The sequence below is a fragment of the Ahaetulla prasina genome, chromosome 2 (assembly GCF_028640845.1).
Source record: "Ahaetulla prasina isolate Xishuangbanna chromosome 2, ASM2864084v1, whole genome shotgun sequence".
NCBI lineage: Eukaryota > Metazoa > Chordata > Lepidosauria > Squamata > Colubridae > Ahaetulla > Ahaetulla prasina.
Genome location: NC_080540.1, coordinates 99,682,907 through 99,699,873, shown reverse-complemented (window position 1 = coordinate 99,699,873; position 16,967 = coordinate 99,682,907). Strand labels below are relative to the sequence as shown.

At 38.8% G+C, this 16,967-nt stretch overlaps 1 protein-coding gene across 2 annotated transcripts in view; it reads right to left on the bottom strand.

The window, feature by feature from the left end:
- The window catches only part of NDFIP1 (Nedd4 family interacting protein 1), a 36,883-nt gene extending 25,545 nt beyond the window's left edge, over positions 1-11,338 (bottom strand). The window contains exon 1 of one of the 2 annotated variants that reach the window (XM_058173373.1): positions 11,028-11,338. In XM_058173373.1, the coding sequence (XP_058029356.1) occupies positions 11,028-11,084 (57 nt within the window). In that variant the 5' untranslated portion in view covers positions 11,085-11,338. The remainder of the gene's footprint in view (positions 1-11,027) is intronic. The other variant, XM_058173372.1, reaches the window with a different exon arrangement.
- Positions 11,339-16,967: the final 5,629 nt, after the last annotated feature.

The following is a 16,967-nucleotide window of genomic DNA, read 5'->3' as shown; positions in this document are numbered from 1 at the left end:
GATGCTCCTTTAAACTCACCTGGGGCAAGTAATAGGTGTGGGCAATATAAAAATCACACCTGAAAGCAGATAAAAAGGAGAGAAGTTCACTTAGTCTTTGCATTGTGTGTCTGTGTGTGTCACACTAAGCATGGACAACAGAAAGAGAAGAGAACTGTCTGAGGACTTGAGAACCAAAATTGTGGAAAAATATCAACAATCTGAAGGTTACAAATCCATCTCCAGAGATCTAGATTTGCCTTTGTCCACAGTGCGCAACATTATCAAGAAGTTTGCAACCCATGGCACTGTAGCTAATGTCCCTGGGCGTGGACGGAAGAGAAAAATTCATGAAAGGTTGCAACGGAGGATAGTCCGGATGGTGGATAAGCAACCCCAAACGAGTTCCAAAGAAATTCAAGCTGTCCTGCAGGCTCAGGGAGCATCAGTGTCAGCGCGAACTATCCGTCGACATGTAAATGAAATGAAACGCTATGGCAGGAGATCCAGGAGGACCCCATTGCTGACACAGAGACATAAGAAAGCAAAACTAGTTTGCCAAAATGTACTTGAATAAGCCAAAATCCTTTTCCAAGAGAAAACGTCTTGTGGACAGATGAGACCAAGATAGAGCTTTTTGGTAAAGCACATCATTCTACTGTTTACCGAAAACGGAATGAGGCCTACAAAGAAAAGAACACAGTACCTGCAGTGAAATATGGTGGAGGTTCAATGATGTTTTGGGGTTGTTCTGCTGCCTCTGGCACTGGGTGCCTTGACTGTGTGCAAGGCATCATGAAATCTGAGGATTACCAAAAGATTTTGGATCGCACTGTAGAGCCCAGTGTCAGAAAGCTGGGTTTGCGTCCAAGATCTTGGGTCTTCCAGCAGGATAATGACCCCAAACATACATCAAAAAGCACCCAGAAATGGATGGCAACAAATGCTGGAGAGTTCTGAAGTGGCCAGCAATGAGTCCAGATCTAAATCCCATTGAACACCCGTGGAGAGAACTTAAAATTGCTGTTGGGAAAAGGCGCCCTTCCAATAAGAGAGACCTGGAGCAGTTTGCAAAGGAGAGTGGTCCAAAATTCTGGGTGAGAAGTGTAAGAAGCTTATTGATGGTTATAGGAAGCGACTGATTTCAGTTTTTTTTCCCAAAGGGTGTGCAACCAAATATTAAGTTAAGGGTGCCAATAATTTTGTCCAGCTCATTTTTGGAGTTTTGTGTGACATTATGTCCAATTTGCTTTTTTTCCTGCCTTTTTTTGTGTGGTTCCAATACACACAAAGGGAATAAACATGTGTATAGCAAAACATGTGTTAATACAATACTTTTCTGTGAGAAATACTTTATTTTCTGGAAAAATTTCTGGGGTGCCAATACTTTCGGCCATGACTGTATATCCCTGTACAATTACTTCCCCATCAGTCTTCCCTTCTGGGTTCAAAGAAGGTTCTGGTAGGTTGCTAAGGGAAATGTCTACAGATTCATTCTCCCAAACTTACTTGGCAGCTTCCCAAGATCAACAAGTAAGTCTTGTCATTCAGAATCAGACAATTGGAAAAGACCCCTCCCCTTCCTTTTTTGGTATAGATAAATTTGGAGAATTTATCGTAACTGCATCAGAAAGTAAGGAATCATCTTCATCCTAGCGATATTGGTAATGGCAGCACTTTTAAAAATATATATTTAAAATATATTTTAATATTTTTAAAAATAAAAATATTTTATGTGGAAATTTCAGATGGAACTGGATGCCCAATGACAAAGATACTCCGAAAGTCCGCTCCTATACCTAGAATCTAGAATATATTCCATTTCACTCTCTCTACTTCCCTGTCCCCAAATAGGGATTTTGAATGCAAGGCACAGAGGCTCCTCACAAATGAACAGTGACTAACAGAAGACCAGATAAAACTTCAGTGAAGCAGACAATTGCAAATGAAAAGCCAATAGGTTAATTTTCTGGGTAACTGGGAAGAGACTAATAAACCTTTTAAAAAATCCAGATTTTTAGATGGTAATACAGAATGTAAAAACCTCGTAGGAAGCCAAGCCAAATCACCCACTAGAATCTTGGCATCCACTTGCTTGTAAGTATCTGCAACACATCTATATGCAGTCTTGGACAAATCTGTTCCTTTAAGAGGAGTTGAGCAGTCTGCCTCTTCTGTAGAATGTCCAAGGCATGAACATCAGTAGATGCTGTAATTCTGGAAGGCAAGATGTGGGGTTGGTAGCAATAAATTGATTAAAAGGGAGATATTGGCAGTATATACTGAGCTGTTATAGGCAAATTCAGTTCAGTTGTCCTGCTGATATCAGACAGAGCACCTCAGGTATTGATTCACCTTTTTAAATTTCCATTTATGACAGATAATTAGATGACAAATGAATTCAATTGTATAACAGGTAGAAGAGATGTAGCAAAGGTGTTCCACATTGCAGACACAGGACCAGCTTGGGGTGCTTGCTGGTCAATCTTTTCCACAAGTATACGTTTCTCTAATAATTTTGTGGACAATTTAAGCTCTTGCACTGTGATCTCATCAGAATCTAAAATAGTGGAGAGTTTATTTCTAAGCCTGAAAGTGTAGAAAGAATAGCATGAATAATAAAATGTATTTACCTATTGTCAGTTATCTGAGCTATTCCTAATAGTTGCCAAGATCTTGAGAGGAGCCTGTGAATTTCTCAAAGAAGCAGCTCTGGAGTAATTTGAGTATTTGCTTGCTATACCACCTGAAGTTTCACAGAAGAGCTTTAGTAACTGATTCAGTGGGACAAGCCTTGACTAGGTGTTCGGACTCCATAGCAGAAACACAACCAAAATCTTTCCTCTAATCCAGGGGTGAAATGCTCCCAGTTCGGACCGGTTCGCGCAAACCAGTAGCGATGGCCGCTGCTGGTTCGGAGGACCGGTAGCAAAAATCCCTGGCCCCGCCCCCCCACCTCTGCTGAGCCGCACCATCAGCAGAGGTTGTTGTTTTTTTTACTTTTAAAAGCTGGTTTTTCTTCAGCCGAAAACAGCCTTTAAAAATTAAAAAAAAAGCCTTTGAGAATCCTGCCCCTCAGCTGAGATCTTTAAACTTTTTTTTAAAAAAATTAAAGTCTCCTCTGGTGATCTCACCTGAGTTCCTCATCAGCAGAACCTTACTTGTACTCTTGTTTTCTAGAAAACCTTACATGTTTTCTACAAGTAACAGTAGAGATTCTAAGGCACTTACCTGATTACTGATGAACGCATGGCTTTTTTCGCAGCCTGAAAGCAGTTTCACTTTTAGCCCAGACAGAATCAATTGCTTAGCTAATCTATTTCCTCAGTGATCAACTAATGCTGGCTGGCTTTGCTGGCTGAGGAACTCTGGGAATTGAAGTCCACAATAAAATAAAATAAAATAATAAAATATTTGTGCAGCTTTCTGAGATTTTGTGTGTTTCTGTAGTGTTTCACTCCAACTACACAAACACACAAAATCTCAGAAAGCTGTATGTGGCATTTTGTGTGTGTGTGTGTATGTATGCGTGTGTGTGTGTGTGTGTCAGTTTTGTTGTGTGTGTAAAGTGTGAAAGTTGGTTTTTGAGCTTTTTGTGGCTGTGTGAAGTATGAAGTGCAGCTGCTTTTACATTGTGTGTGAGTCAGTTGTGTTGTGTTGTGTTGTGTGTGTGTAAAGTATGAAAGTTGGGTTTTGGTACCTCTTATTGTTTTTTATACTTTATTATTTTTATTATTTATTGTTATTGGTCACGCCCACCCAGTCATCTGACCACCAAGCCACGCCCACCAACTAAGCCACACCCACAGAACCAGTAGGGAAAATTTTTAGATTTCACCCCTGCTCTAATCCTTGTCTACTACAGACATGGTTCTTTTTATTCCTCCTATTTGCATGGATTCTCTGGAATTGGTGCCCAAGATTAGTGGTGCAGAAAAAATAAAAAACCCTCCCCTTATTTTTTCCTCTGTGCTCAACTCCTCCAATCATCCAGCAATGATCACACAATGTTGGAACAGTTCTTCCAAATTTCCCAGCTTGCCTTATCTTATTAACATTTCTCAGTTCATCAGCAAGTCCTTCTATTCCGCATTTCTAGCCTATAACTGAAAATCCAATAGGAAGTTGCAAGACCTGCAAGACCTTTGCTTTAGTTTATAAATCTCCTGATTTGGTGTTGCCCTCTTTGCTGAATTAACAAAAGGCAGTTCTAAAACTTTGCAGGAAGTTCTGGTAATTATGCAGCAATGGCCATTGCCTTCAGTGAGAGGCACAGCCCATTAGGCAGTCTCTTTTTTCAGCAGACTCAGAACAAAGATATCGCTGGAGCAATATATGGGAATCAAACAATGATGAGCTTCCCAGTTGAACTACCATGGACTAGTTTTTTGGTGTCATCATAGTTTTTCTGGCAACTATGGCTGGACCTTCAGAGGAAAAGTTATCTGTTTTTAGCAGACTTTAATTTATATTTCTTTGTTAGGATCACTATAACGTTGCATGATTACATTACTTTAAGCTTCAGGTCAGTCAGCTCTTCTGCTATTCTCTGTAGAATTTAATGATACAATCCATAATCCAGTGTTCCTTCAGTGACTGTAAATCATCTAGATTTTTGCAGTCTCAAACATGATATCTTTCCAGAGTCAGGATTAAGTTCTTTTGCTGAGATTTTCTCAAAACATGTTTCTTATTATATAGTTCCATTTTTATTTTTTCTGTCCACAAAGTTCTGTTCTAATAGACTATTGAATCATCTAGTGGTGTCTGGAAAACTTGAGTGAAGCAGCAATGCGCTTTCTGGAAAACAATGGTTTCTTCCTTGGTATCCTCTCACACATACCACCCTTGTTTCTTCATGGTGGTCTCATGAACATTGTTATCAAGCAGGCATGAGACAAAGGAGCATGCAAAAAAACTGCCTTTATTCCTATTTGCTCATTATCTTTTAAGGGGCCTGTCCTTCCTTTACTTGGGTTAGTAGCATTGCAAAACACACACATACATCTGGCTGGAAAATACATTTTAGAGGAAAATAAAGAGTAATAGCAATGAGGAAAAGTTGAAGAGGGAAGACATTAGAAACAAAGAGATGAGGAACCAAAAAATTTAAAAAGGAATAATAATAATAATAATAATAATAATAATAATAATAATAATAATAATAATAATAATAATAATAATAATAATAGCCCAGAAAGAGCCTAAGGCACCAAAGCTGAATCTAGAGGTAACAGCAGTTCCAGAAAGGAGCCTGTGGAACCAACAGAATTGGCAGAGTAGTAACAGCTCAACAAGAATAGCTGATAAATGGCTGAAGATGAGTGGGAGCAGAATGACAGGCAGATCAGTAAGTACTATAAGAACTTGGGGGAAAAAATAGAGATAAGGCTTTAAAAAGAAGCTGTGTGTGTGTGTAGATTTGGACTTCTGAGTGGTACTTTTACAGTCCTCCAAATCAGATCCATCAGATGAAAATCATCTGCAGCTTCTCAGCCATTACTTTGTATTTTGTGCAACCTCTCAGAGTACTATATTCCTAATTCTTGTAATGACTTGGATGGCCATTCCTGGGAAAAGGAATAATGATGTTGAATATTTTTCCACTTGTAGATTATCTGCTTCACCATGGATTAATTGAAGCCGAACTATTTGGCAATGTTTTGTAGCATCAGCATAAAAGATACTTTATCTGGGAATTGTAGACATTTTACTGAACAGCTTCTTCCCAGGAGTTGTGAGGAAAATACAGAGAGATTATGGGTAAAAGGATTAGAGATTTTCCTTTGTGGAAGGCAGAAGAGTACATCCAACACCTCTCATATGTGCATCTTTACATGCCCTGCTACAATATAGGTTTGAGGCTGTATCTCAGAATTCAATAAAAACGTTTATAAAATTTAGGTGCCAATCCAAATACTCTGAAGTCTGGAATTGCAGAAAATATCTAAAAAGAATAAATTCCACAAAAAGAACTAATGTAATATTAGATTTGCAACCATCATCATTTTGAAAATATCTATCTTTAGGGATATGTTGTGCTAATTATATATACAAAGGGTAGTAAAATTCCTTCCCCCCAAATATCAATATTTTATCATTTAGGATATTGCTAGACAAAAGAAACTATAAGGTAAATAAATTATTATTTATAATAAAGTATTATTTAAAATAAAGTAAAATACATTTATAAAGTAAGGTATGTGTTCAAAGAATAACCTCAAAATCTAATAAAAAAACTTCTGCCTTCAAGATGTTGGCCAAGAAATAGACAAAATAACAAGGAATCCTATTTTTGAAAATGGGACAAATGCATTTTAGATTACCATGAATATTAGAATAGAATAGAATTTTATTGGCCAAGTGTGATTGGACACACAAGGAATTTGTTTTGGTGCATATGCTCTCAGTGCACATAAAAGAAAAAAAAATACCTTCATCAAAGGTACAACATTTACAACACAAATGATGGTCATAGGTTGCAATTTAACCTTAATGATAGCAACAAAAAGTTACAGTCATACAGTCATAAGTGGAAAGAGATTGGTGATGGGAACTATGAGACGATTAATAGTAGTGCAGATTCAGTAAATAGTTTGACAGTGTTGATGGAATTATTTGTTTAGCAGAGTGATGGCCTTCAGGAAAAAACTGTTCTTGTGTCTAGTTGTTCTGATGCTCAATGCTCTATAGCGTCGTTTTGATGGTAGGAGTTGAAACAGTTTATGTCCAGCATATGAGGGATCTGTAAATATTTTCACAGCCCTCTTCTTGATTCGTGCAGTATCCTCAATGGAAGGCAGGTTGGTAGCAATTATTTTTTCTGCAGTTCTAATTATTATCATGCAACCCAATTCTTAACAACTAATCTAATGATTTTGAAATAAAACTACAAAATGACTGCAACATAATGCACATCCAAACGTGGGTATAAGTCCTTTAGAACAACAGGACGTATCTCTGAATGCAGGTAACTTAGCAACCATTCAAAATTATAACAGACACCACCACCACCCCAAACATACTTACAACTCGGTTCCAAAGTTCTAATGGTCAGGGTCCCCCCAATAGTCACATTTATTCATTAAACTTACATGCCCTTCCACCTCAACATGACTTCATTTTGGGGTCTCAATAACCAGCCTGCATTTATGGCCATTTGCAGAGTCCCATGGTCATGTGAGTGCGATTTATGATGACTTTGCCCTAAACTAGCATTTATTTCATTTTCAGCAACATCATCCCATAGAAAACAGTCAATTAAACATTTGCTTAACAATCGCCAAAAAAAGGTCACAAAAATGGGTCTTGTGTCTTACTTACCCACTTTATGACCATCACAATTTACAAGTGTAATGGCAGGCTCCATTATGCTCATAAGTCAAGGACTATCTGTACGTAATATTGTGCTATATATTACATAAATAATGCCTCCTGGTTTTTTCCCCAACAAATTCCACTGTATGGGAACCATGCACAGCTATTGTTCTAAAACAGCATTATTTCAGGCACCATCACAATAAAGCCCTTTTTATAGCCCTGCAGTTAATGAATCCAAAAAATATTCATCTAAATTCCTATGCAGTACACATTTCTTATTAATACTTCATTTCCAAAAATATTTTCAGAATTATAAAAAGTTGAATATAGACACACAAATGTGAACATAACTGAAGCTAATGCTTTCATTCAACCTCTCTATATACTTAATTATATGTGCACTTCCGTCCCAACACATATTGCCTTAGTCCTCAATTACATATAAATATACAATTTAGGAACCATCTAAGTTCACTAACCCTTCAAAAAAAAATTCCCACTACTCTCAGTTAAAAAACAATACATGTCAATTTTACAAAGTACAGTAACTTTAAACAAAGATAAAGTAATTATGGATTCAAAAGTCAATTGATTCCAGAAACAATCCTGGATTAAGGTTTACATTCTTGCAGAAAGAACTGTCTCACAATCTGTTTTCTGGACTTGCAACTCCTACTTAAACATTGGGTAAAAATATGGCGAATGGGTCCTTTCTGCAATTGGTGTCTATCATTTCTGAAAGAGACTTTGTTGATGGTCATTCATGCCTTTGTTGTCTGAACCACTATACACTAATGTTTGTACACGGAGTTACCATTAAGGCCCATCTGGAAGTTTCAGCTGTTCATTATGTGATGGCCCAGGGTATTATGACTATGTCTAGATTAGTCCATCTAACATCACTAAATATGGGATCTGCTTTAGCTATCAACATATGAATGCAATTCAAGGTGTTAGTTGTCACCTTTAAACCTCACATGGTTCAGATACTGGATATTTCTGACACCATCTAGCCCAGGTTGATTCATGGAGGGGAGATTTGCTAAGAGTTCCTCTACCAAAGAATTGTAATTTGCAAGGACCCAATAATGAAGCTTTCCTAATAATGACTGTTTCTCAAGAGTCATTATGACTAGAGAAGCATACAAGCCAGAGCAAATAAATACATGAAGAAATGAAACATCAAGATTTCCATACAAATGACTTAATATATCATTTCTCCATGATTTCTCACCAACATAGTTCCCTTTTAAGCCACAAATAAATCCCTTTGATTTCTATATCAGCAAGCATGTTTTAAATCATGGTTTTGTCATAGCTAGGTTAGTATCTATCCAACCTTGGCTAAAATAAGCAAGGTCAAATCTGATCAGTATTTCAATGAAATACAGTATCATAGCTGTAGATTACAATGGGATTTTTTCAAATTAAAAAAAAAGCTCCAAAGAAGGCAATAGTTAACTAGTTCTATATTGTTACATAAAAACAAGTTGGGCATGTCCCAGTATTAGGTAGTTCTCAATTTACAATGGTAATTGAAATCTAAATCCCGTTTGCAAGTTGTTAAACGAGTCACCATGAGACTATGCCCAATTTTACCTTTTTTGTGACAGTTGTTAAGCGAACTCAGTGGTTCTAAAGTGAACACCATGATTATTAAGCAAATCCACTGCTGTTGTGCAATCAATTATAAGTCAAGGACTACCGTAATCAACATCAGTTGACCTTTGACTAAATCTCAATCAGAATTAAATTGACTTAAAAACAACTTGGGAGCTTTTAACATTAACATAGAATTTATCCAAAGCAGAAAAAATTAAATAAGAACCCTCTAAAACAGGGCTGTCAAACTCACAGTTTAGCAAAGGGGGAAAAAGTCGCAATATCACATGATGACGCCGTGATGATGCTAGTTTGACACCCCTGCTCTAAAGATTCAGAAGGAACCAAACAATGTGCTGTTTGGACTGAATAGTTTTCAGTATGTTTCCCATTAAAATTAAAGCTATGGATTTTTTTTAAAAAAATTAATATAAAATGGCATTCTATTCAATAAAACTTGAATATACTTATTTAAAATTTAGCAGGCTTAAGCCCCACAGAAGTTTCTATTTGCACACATTTCTTTCAGTTTATCAAGAAATTAAAAAACACATTTCTTTTTTAAAAATAAAAAATAAAAGCCCAGAACGTAATAAAGACTACATTTATTTTTCAGAAATTTGGCAGGTCTTTTATTCATAAGAACTAACTTTCGTGAAATGTCTGTTAAAAATATAAAGAACAAAAAATTACACCTAATTTCAAACAATTAAGTATAACATATAAAAATTTGGATCCAGGATCCAGACTGAAATGAGTTTTCAAATCAGCAATTAGTTCTGTACCTAATCGCAATATGTACATATCAGCTTTAAATCCTCCAAAACTATCAGCTAAACAAAGAGATATCTATTTAATTACACTTCGTAATTATGAAATCTCAAAAGGCAATGTGATATTCTCTTGAGGTTTTAACCTGAAAGACACTTAGGTAATAACCAGACTTTGCGAACAATAATTTCAAATGAATACTGAAATTGCAATTGAAATCCAATTAAATGATGATAATGATATGAGATTCAGGCAATTGTCTAGTAACACTTGGTGGGCCATAATTTTCCCATCCCAGATTTAGATTAAGAAAGCTGATCCCAGATCTTTCATAATATATTTAGGTGAATTTATTCTTCATTTTTGATACATATCATACAGTAATTGTAATATTTTACCCAATACTGTATTTCAATAATACTTTTTTTCTGACACAGTCCATTAAAGCAGGGGAACCAGTTGGCTTATTTAATTTGAATTTCACATCTGTAAATGTAAGAGTTCTGGAATTCGCAGTGTTTTATTATTTGGATATGAAGAAACTCCAGGTATCGTTAAGAATTAGGTCTCCCAACAATTTGCTACCTTCATCCTATCCTTATGGCAATTAATTACTCTAGCTAGCACAACTACAGGACCAGCTTGCCTTCACTCACAACGGCGCCCATTAAATTCTCCATCTATACAGGATGAAGAATTTAGAAGGCCAAACGGAGGAACCTCTTCTCCTTTTACCGCTGGCTTTAAATTACTAGGGCTTTTGATACTTCTACTGCGTAACTCCCTAATCTTAAATCATTCATCCTTACAATATGGAGTCGGTCAGTAACCAAACCAGCCACGGATGCACAAACCGAGAAAGCCGTTTATTTAGGACGGGCGTTTTAATCTTTTTCCGCCTTTTCCACGATCAAATCGCGCACCAAAGACTGGAAGGGGGGGGGGAGGAATAAAATTGCTTTTATCGTCGGTTTCCGAACGGAGCAAGCAGATGATGGGTGGGTGGGGGGAGCATATTCTCTCTCTTTTGGCCTTTAAAACTTAACACACCAAGTAAAAGGGGAGGGAAACCGGATGCGCGATTTTTAAAAAAAAAGGGGGGGGAGGAAACCTTGGAGTTGCCTTACAAATCAAGAGACTAAAATGGAAGCAACGAGAGAGAGAGAAAAAAAAACATCTCTTATCCTGGAGGGGAGGGGAGGGCACGACTGAGGCGTTTAAGGCTTCCTAGCCGGAGGGAGCCTTTCAAGACGGCTTTACGCCGCCTCAGCCCCCACAACGCACCCCGCCCGCGGCCTAAGAGACCGCGGCCCTCGCGTGAGCCGTCTTGCCCAAGTTGCGAGCCGCTTCCTCACCTGCTGGTATCGGCCGCCGCCGCTGCTGCCGTTACTGCCGGGCTCGGCCGCCGCCATAGCGCTGGGGAAGGACCAAGCGAAGGCAAGGAGGAGGGGACCTGCCTGGAGCGCCGAGCGCTTTGAGGGAGCGGGCGGAGGCCCGTCGGGGACGGCTTGAGGACACTTCCGTCCCCCGTGGGCGCTGCCGGTGCTAGGCTTGGAGGAGGAGGAGGAGGAGGGCTTGATGCTTGAGAAGCAAGGCGGCAGCAGCGGCCACCCGGAGGACTCCCTGCCGCTACTGCTGCCGAAGGCCCGGCCCCTCCCCTCCCTTCCAAGCCGTCACGCGCTGCCGCCGCCTCCTCCTCCTTCTTTTCCTTAGGTTCTTTAGCTGCTCGGCGTTTTCAGCCACTCAGCAGTCTAAGGGGAAAATCCACCGGACCTCAGCAGAGGTTGGTGGAACCGATCCCCAGCAAGATCTCCTTAGTTCCGTCTGATGATCTTCTCCCATCCGAAGGGGGTGGGGGTGGGGGTGGTTTGTTTTAGAAAGAGTGCAGAGAAAGAGCAACCAAGATGATTAGGGGACTGGCGGCAAAAAACATATATGAAGAACGGTTGCAGGAATTGGGCATGGCTAGTCTAGTGAAGAGAAGATGGACCGGGGGATGACATGATAGCAGTCTTTGAATGTTTGAAGGGCTGCCACAGAGAGAAAGGAGGGAGGGGGTCGACCTGTTTTCCAAAGCACCCGAAGGTCAGACAAGGAATAATGGATGGAAATTGATCAAGGAGAGATTCAACCTAGAAATGCACAAATTACCACAATAAGCAAGAAGAGGACCTTCTGCGCACGAATTCCAATTGTGCCTTTTATAATTTTGTTAACAATAAACTTAAAGACTCAAGATCCATCCCACCACTAAAAGATTCTAACAGCAAAGAATGCAATGACGAAACAGTTAAAGCAAACCTCTTCAACATATTCTTTGGCTCAGTTTTTGTTAACAGCAATGACACATATCCGACATTCCCAAATCATACCAGCAATGAGTATGATGACCTAACACATATAGATTTCACAGAAGATAATATTGGAAAAGCTCTTCATAACTTGAAACCATCGCTATCTATTGGACCCGATGGACTATGTGCATACGTCTTAAAAAAACTTTCCACTAATATAGCAAAACCCCTAAGCATAATCTTTGATAAAGCTTTCACGACCAGTTCCCTTCCCAAACTTTGGTCTCTAGCCACAGTCATCCCAATCTTCAAAAAAGGAGACCCCAGCTTAGTTGAAAATTACAGACCAATCTCTCTGTGCTGCGTCACCTGCAAAGTCATGGAATCAATCATCAACCAATCCATTACCTTACACTTAGAAATAAACAACCTACTCTCTAATAAACAATTTGGTTTCAGGAAAAAATTATCATGTAACTTACAACTCCACTGTAAAAACATATGGACTACAGATCTTGATCAAGGCAAAACAATAGATGCAATCTACATAGACTTCTGCAAAGCTTTTGACTCAGTAGTACATGATAAACTCCTCCTAAAACTAAAATCCTATGGCATTTCAGGACCCCTTCACAAATGGATATCTGCTTTTCTGTTTAACAGACAACAAGTGGTCAAAATTGGCAATGCTCTATCAAATCCTGTTCCTGTCAAGAGTGGCATTCCTCAAGGCAGCGTTCTTGGACCAACACTCTTCATACTATACATAAATGATCTTTGTGACCATATCTCAAGTAATTGTGTTCTCTTTGCTGACGATGTCAAACTATTTAACACCACAGACAATACATCTACCATTCAAAAAGACCTTGATCATCTAACCGCTTGGTCTAAAACTTGGCAATTCCAAATCTCAACCAGCAAATGCTCAGTCTTACATATTGGAAAAAAGAACCCAAACACTAAGTACATACTTGATGGACATTACCTTACAGATGACCCCCACCCTGTTAAAGACCTTGGAGTTTTCATATCAAATGATCTAAGTGCCAAAGCCCACTGCAACTACATAGCAAAAAAGGCTCTAAGAGTTGTAAACCTAATCTTGCGTAGCTTCTTTTCCAAAAACACCACACTACTAACCAGAGCATATAAAACATTTGCTAGGCCAATTCTAGGATACAGCTCGCCTGTCTGGAACCCTCACTACATTTCTGACATCAATACAATTGAACGAGTCCAGAAATATTTTGCAAGAAGAGTTCTTCACTCCTCTGAAAACAACAAAATACCTTATCCCACCAGACTTGAAATCCTAGGCTTAGAAAACTTAGAACTCCATCGCCTTCGTCAAGACCTAAGTTTAACTCATAGAATCATCTATTGTAATGTCCTTCCTGTCAAAGACTACTTCAGCTTTAATTGCAATAATACAAGAGCAACCAATAGATTTAAACTTAATGTTAACCGCTTTAATCTAGATTGCAGAAAATATGACTTCTGTAACAGAATCATCAGTGCTTGGAACACTTTACCTGACTCTGTGGTCTCTTCCCATAATCCCAAAAGCTTTAACCAAAAACTTTCTACTATTGACCTCACCCCATTCCTAAGAGGACCATAAGGGGCGTGCATAAGAGCACAAACGTGCCTACCGTTTCTGTCCTATTGTTTTTCTTTTTTCTTCTTCATATATATATATATATGTATATATATATATGAAGAAAACATATATATATGTTTTCTGAGGTTTTCACGGGTGTTTGTATGTAGGTCTTTGGTTGTTCGGGTTTTCTCCCGTGTAAAATTGGAAATGTCTTGGCAACGTTTCGACAAAGTCTCATTCGTCATCTTCAGGCTTCAGCTTTGTGCTTCTGGGAGCAATGTGTGATCGCAGATGTTTCTTCCTTTTAACTGCTAGTAGGGGTTTGAACTGATTGGGTGGGAGCTTGGCTGTGCTCTGATTGGATGGAGATTTTTTTGTGCTCTGATTGGATGGGGGTGTGTCCTGTTTGGGTGGGGGCTTGGTTGTGCCTTGGTGTCTTGGCTACGGAGTTGATCTTTGCTGGGTGGTGGTGTGAGAGTGCGTGCAGATAGCGGTTTGTGTGTGTTTTCTTCTGGTAGATGGTGTGTCCTAGGGAGCCATTGGGTTTCCTGTAGACTAAGACATCCAGGAAGGGAAGTTGGTTGTTAACTTCTGTTTCCATGGTGAACTGTATTTTGGGGTGTAGGCTATTGAGGTGTGTGAGGAAGTTGTCAAGTTTTTCTTTCCCGTGTGGCCAGATTATGAAGGTGTCGTCTACATATCTGAGCCAGAGTTTGGGTTTGTGATCAGATTTTTCTAGAGCTTGGGTTTCAAAGTGTTCCATGTAGAGATTGGCAATGACAGGTGAGAGGGGTGATCCCATGGGTGCTCCTTCTACTTGTTTGTATTTTTGTCCATTATAGATGAAGTATGTGTTGGATAGGCAGTGGTTGGTCAGATCTAGGATGTGCTTGGGGGGGTTATATTTGTTTTGGATAGCTGTCAAGGCTTCTTTGATTGGCACTTGGGTGAAGAGGGATATGACATCAAAGCTCACGAGTAGGTCGCTGGGCTGTAAGTTTTGTTTCTTTATGATCTCTATGAACTGGAATGAGTTTTTTACATGTGAGGTGATGGATTCTGCATAGGGCTGTAGTTGTTTGGCGAGAAATTTGGCTAGGTTTTGTAGAGGTGAGCCTATGGAGCTGACTATGGGTCTGAGTGGGGTTCCTTCTTTGTGTATCTTGGGGAGGCCATAGAGCTTAGGGCATCTGGATGATTTCTCTCTGGGAATGATTCTTTGTTGGATTTCTTCGCTGATGGGGGAGGCTTTTATTTTGGATCTAGTGGTTTTTTCTAGGTAGGTGGTGGGGTCTGTGTTTAGGGGCTTGTATGCAGGGTCTTGGAGTAGGTTAGTTAATTTGGTTTGGTCTAAATTTTAAAAGATTGTGCAGCTAAATATTGTCTTTATCAACGGAACATAAAAAGGAGATATTTTGACATTCCTGGGAAGCAATAGTGTCTGAGCAGTTGCACCAAAGCGCTGTTGTTGTTAGGGAATGTGTCAGTGCCTGGGGGTCAGGAAGTCAGACATCTGAGTGACTTGTATATATTCCTTTGATGAGTTCATCTTCAATAAACATTGTTGGTTTTTATTTTGCTAAATTTGTTTTATTTTAATATTAATTTAATAGTATTAAAGCTCTTTCCTGTGTCATTTGTGAAACCTGGAGCTAAATAATTTAATAAAAAAATAATGAACTCACATTCTACTATCTTGTGTTATTGTCAAATAAGTCTACTATGAAGGCAGGACTAAATGGACTTTCTTTGAAAATTTTAAAGTTCAGGTGAGCTTTTCAAAAAGAAAATTAATGGCAACCTGACACCTGCTGCTTAGATGCTCCCCAAATTTCCACCTTTTTTCCCATATTGACCTATTTTTGTGGTATTAGCATTTATCTGATAGACAAAATGCAGGATCTGAAAAGTCTACAGAAATTCAAAAATATTTGTTTAGGGATAAGAAATTGGAAAACCTGCAGCACTTTAGGAATTGAATAAAATTGTTCAATTGGCCATGAAATGACAAGTCACATGACCGGAGCAGTGAATACAAAAGCAGGGGGAAGGTCTTGAAATATATTGTTAAAAACACATTGGTGTTTTTCAACACTATACAAAGATTTTGTGGCAAGCCCTATTAGTTTATAAGAAAACCAACTGTTCTGCCATTCCTGGACCAAATGCAACAAATGTGACATTTGATTTGATACTTTATTGTTAAGTCTTAAAAAAAAATCCTAACAGTTGACACCCATGACTGAACACCCCTGATAAATACCTCAAGGACAGGAGTAAAATAGCAAGCTACATTCCAAAAGCCTTTTCCATCTCCCTCTTATAGAAAGACCACGATTGAGCTTCAGGCTCTGCTTGGCCCAGGAATTGCCTTGTTACTTGGGCATAACTGGTGACTCTTGAATTAAAATCTCTAATCAGCTATGGAAGCTACTAAGGATACACTGGGGATTTCATTTACCTGGGAATAAGCTTCAGTGAGTGTATTTATTACTGTATTTAAAGGCATCCACCATTTCCTCATCAGTGATGTATTAACCAGGCATCACTTTTACTGTTCTACCAGCATAGCAATGGTTACATGACACTATAAAAAATAAAAGTAAAAGGTTCTTCCAGTTAGGCTCGAATTCTGGTGAAGAGATCCATGCATTTTCCTTGAGAAGATAGGAATGGTTGACTATCTAAAAGAAAGGCAAGAGATTATTTTTTTTTGAGGAAAACAGAACCTATAATTTATTTACATTACAGTTTTCACTACAACCATCGCTATAGGTTGACGACTTTTATTTTTGTTTATTCAACTGATATTATAAACCAGTCTAATTTCCAGGACCGGGGAATATTAACTTCTGTAAATCACGTTTCTTTATTCGACACGTTTCCTTTCCTTAGCACAATAAAATAGTGGGCCCCCGACAACACACTCCCAACCATCCTTTCCGAGCAGCTCCTCTGCAGAACTGCCCAACAAGCAAAATTAAAAGGAACCGAATCCTCTTTACAGATGTTAGGAAAGAAATGGCCATCATACAGCCAGTCAGTGGTTCTGTCCTCCCACTTTGTGAGAATTTTAGCAGTTTGAAAAAAACAAGCAACAAGGAGACCTACAATGGGAATTTATCCCAAAGGTGCTTTACCAAGAGGCAACTGGACTTTTTGGGGTTTTTTTCGAAGATCTTTCACTTCTCATCCAAGAAGCTTCTTCAGCTCTGAATGAATGAAGAGGTGAAGAAGCTTCCTGGATGAGAAGCAAAAGGTCTTTGAAGAAAAAAAAAAGTTCAGTTGCCTCTTGAAAAAGCACCTTTGGGTCAGCCATGACAATGGGAACTTATCTACAAGCCCGTAAAAGAAGACAGGATGATTGCAAAACACAATCCGGATGCCTCCTAACT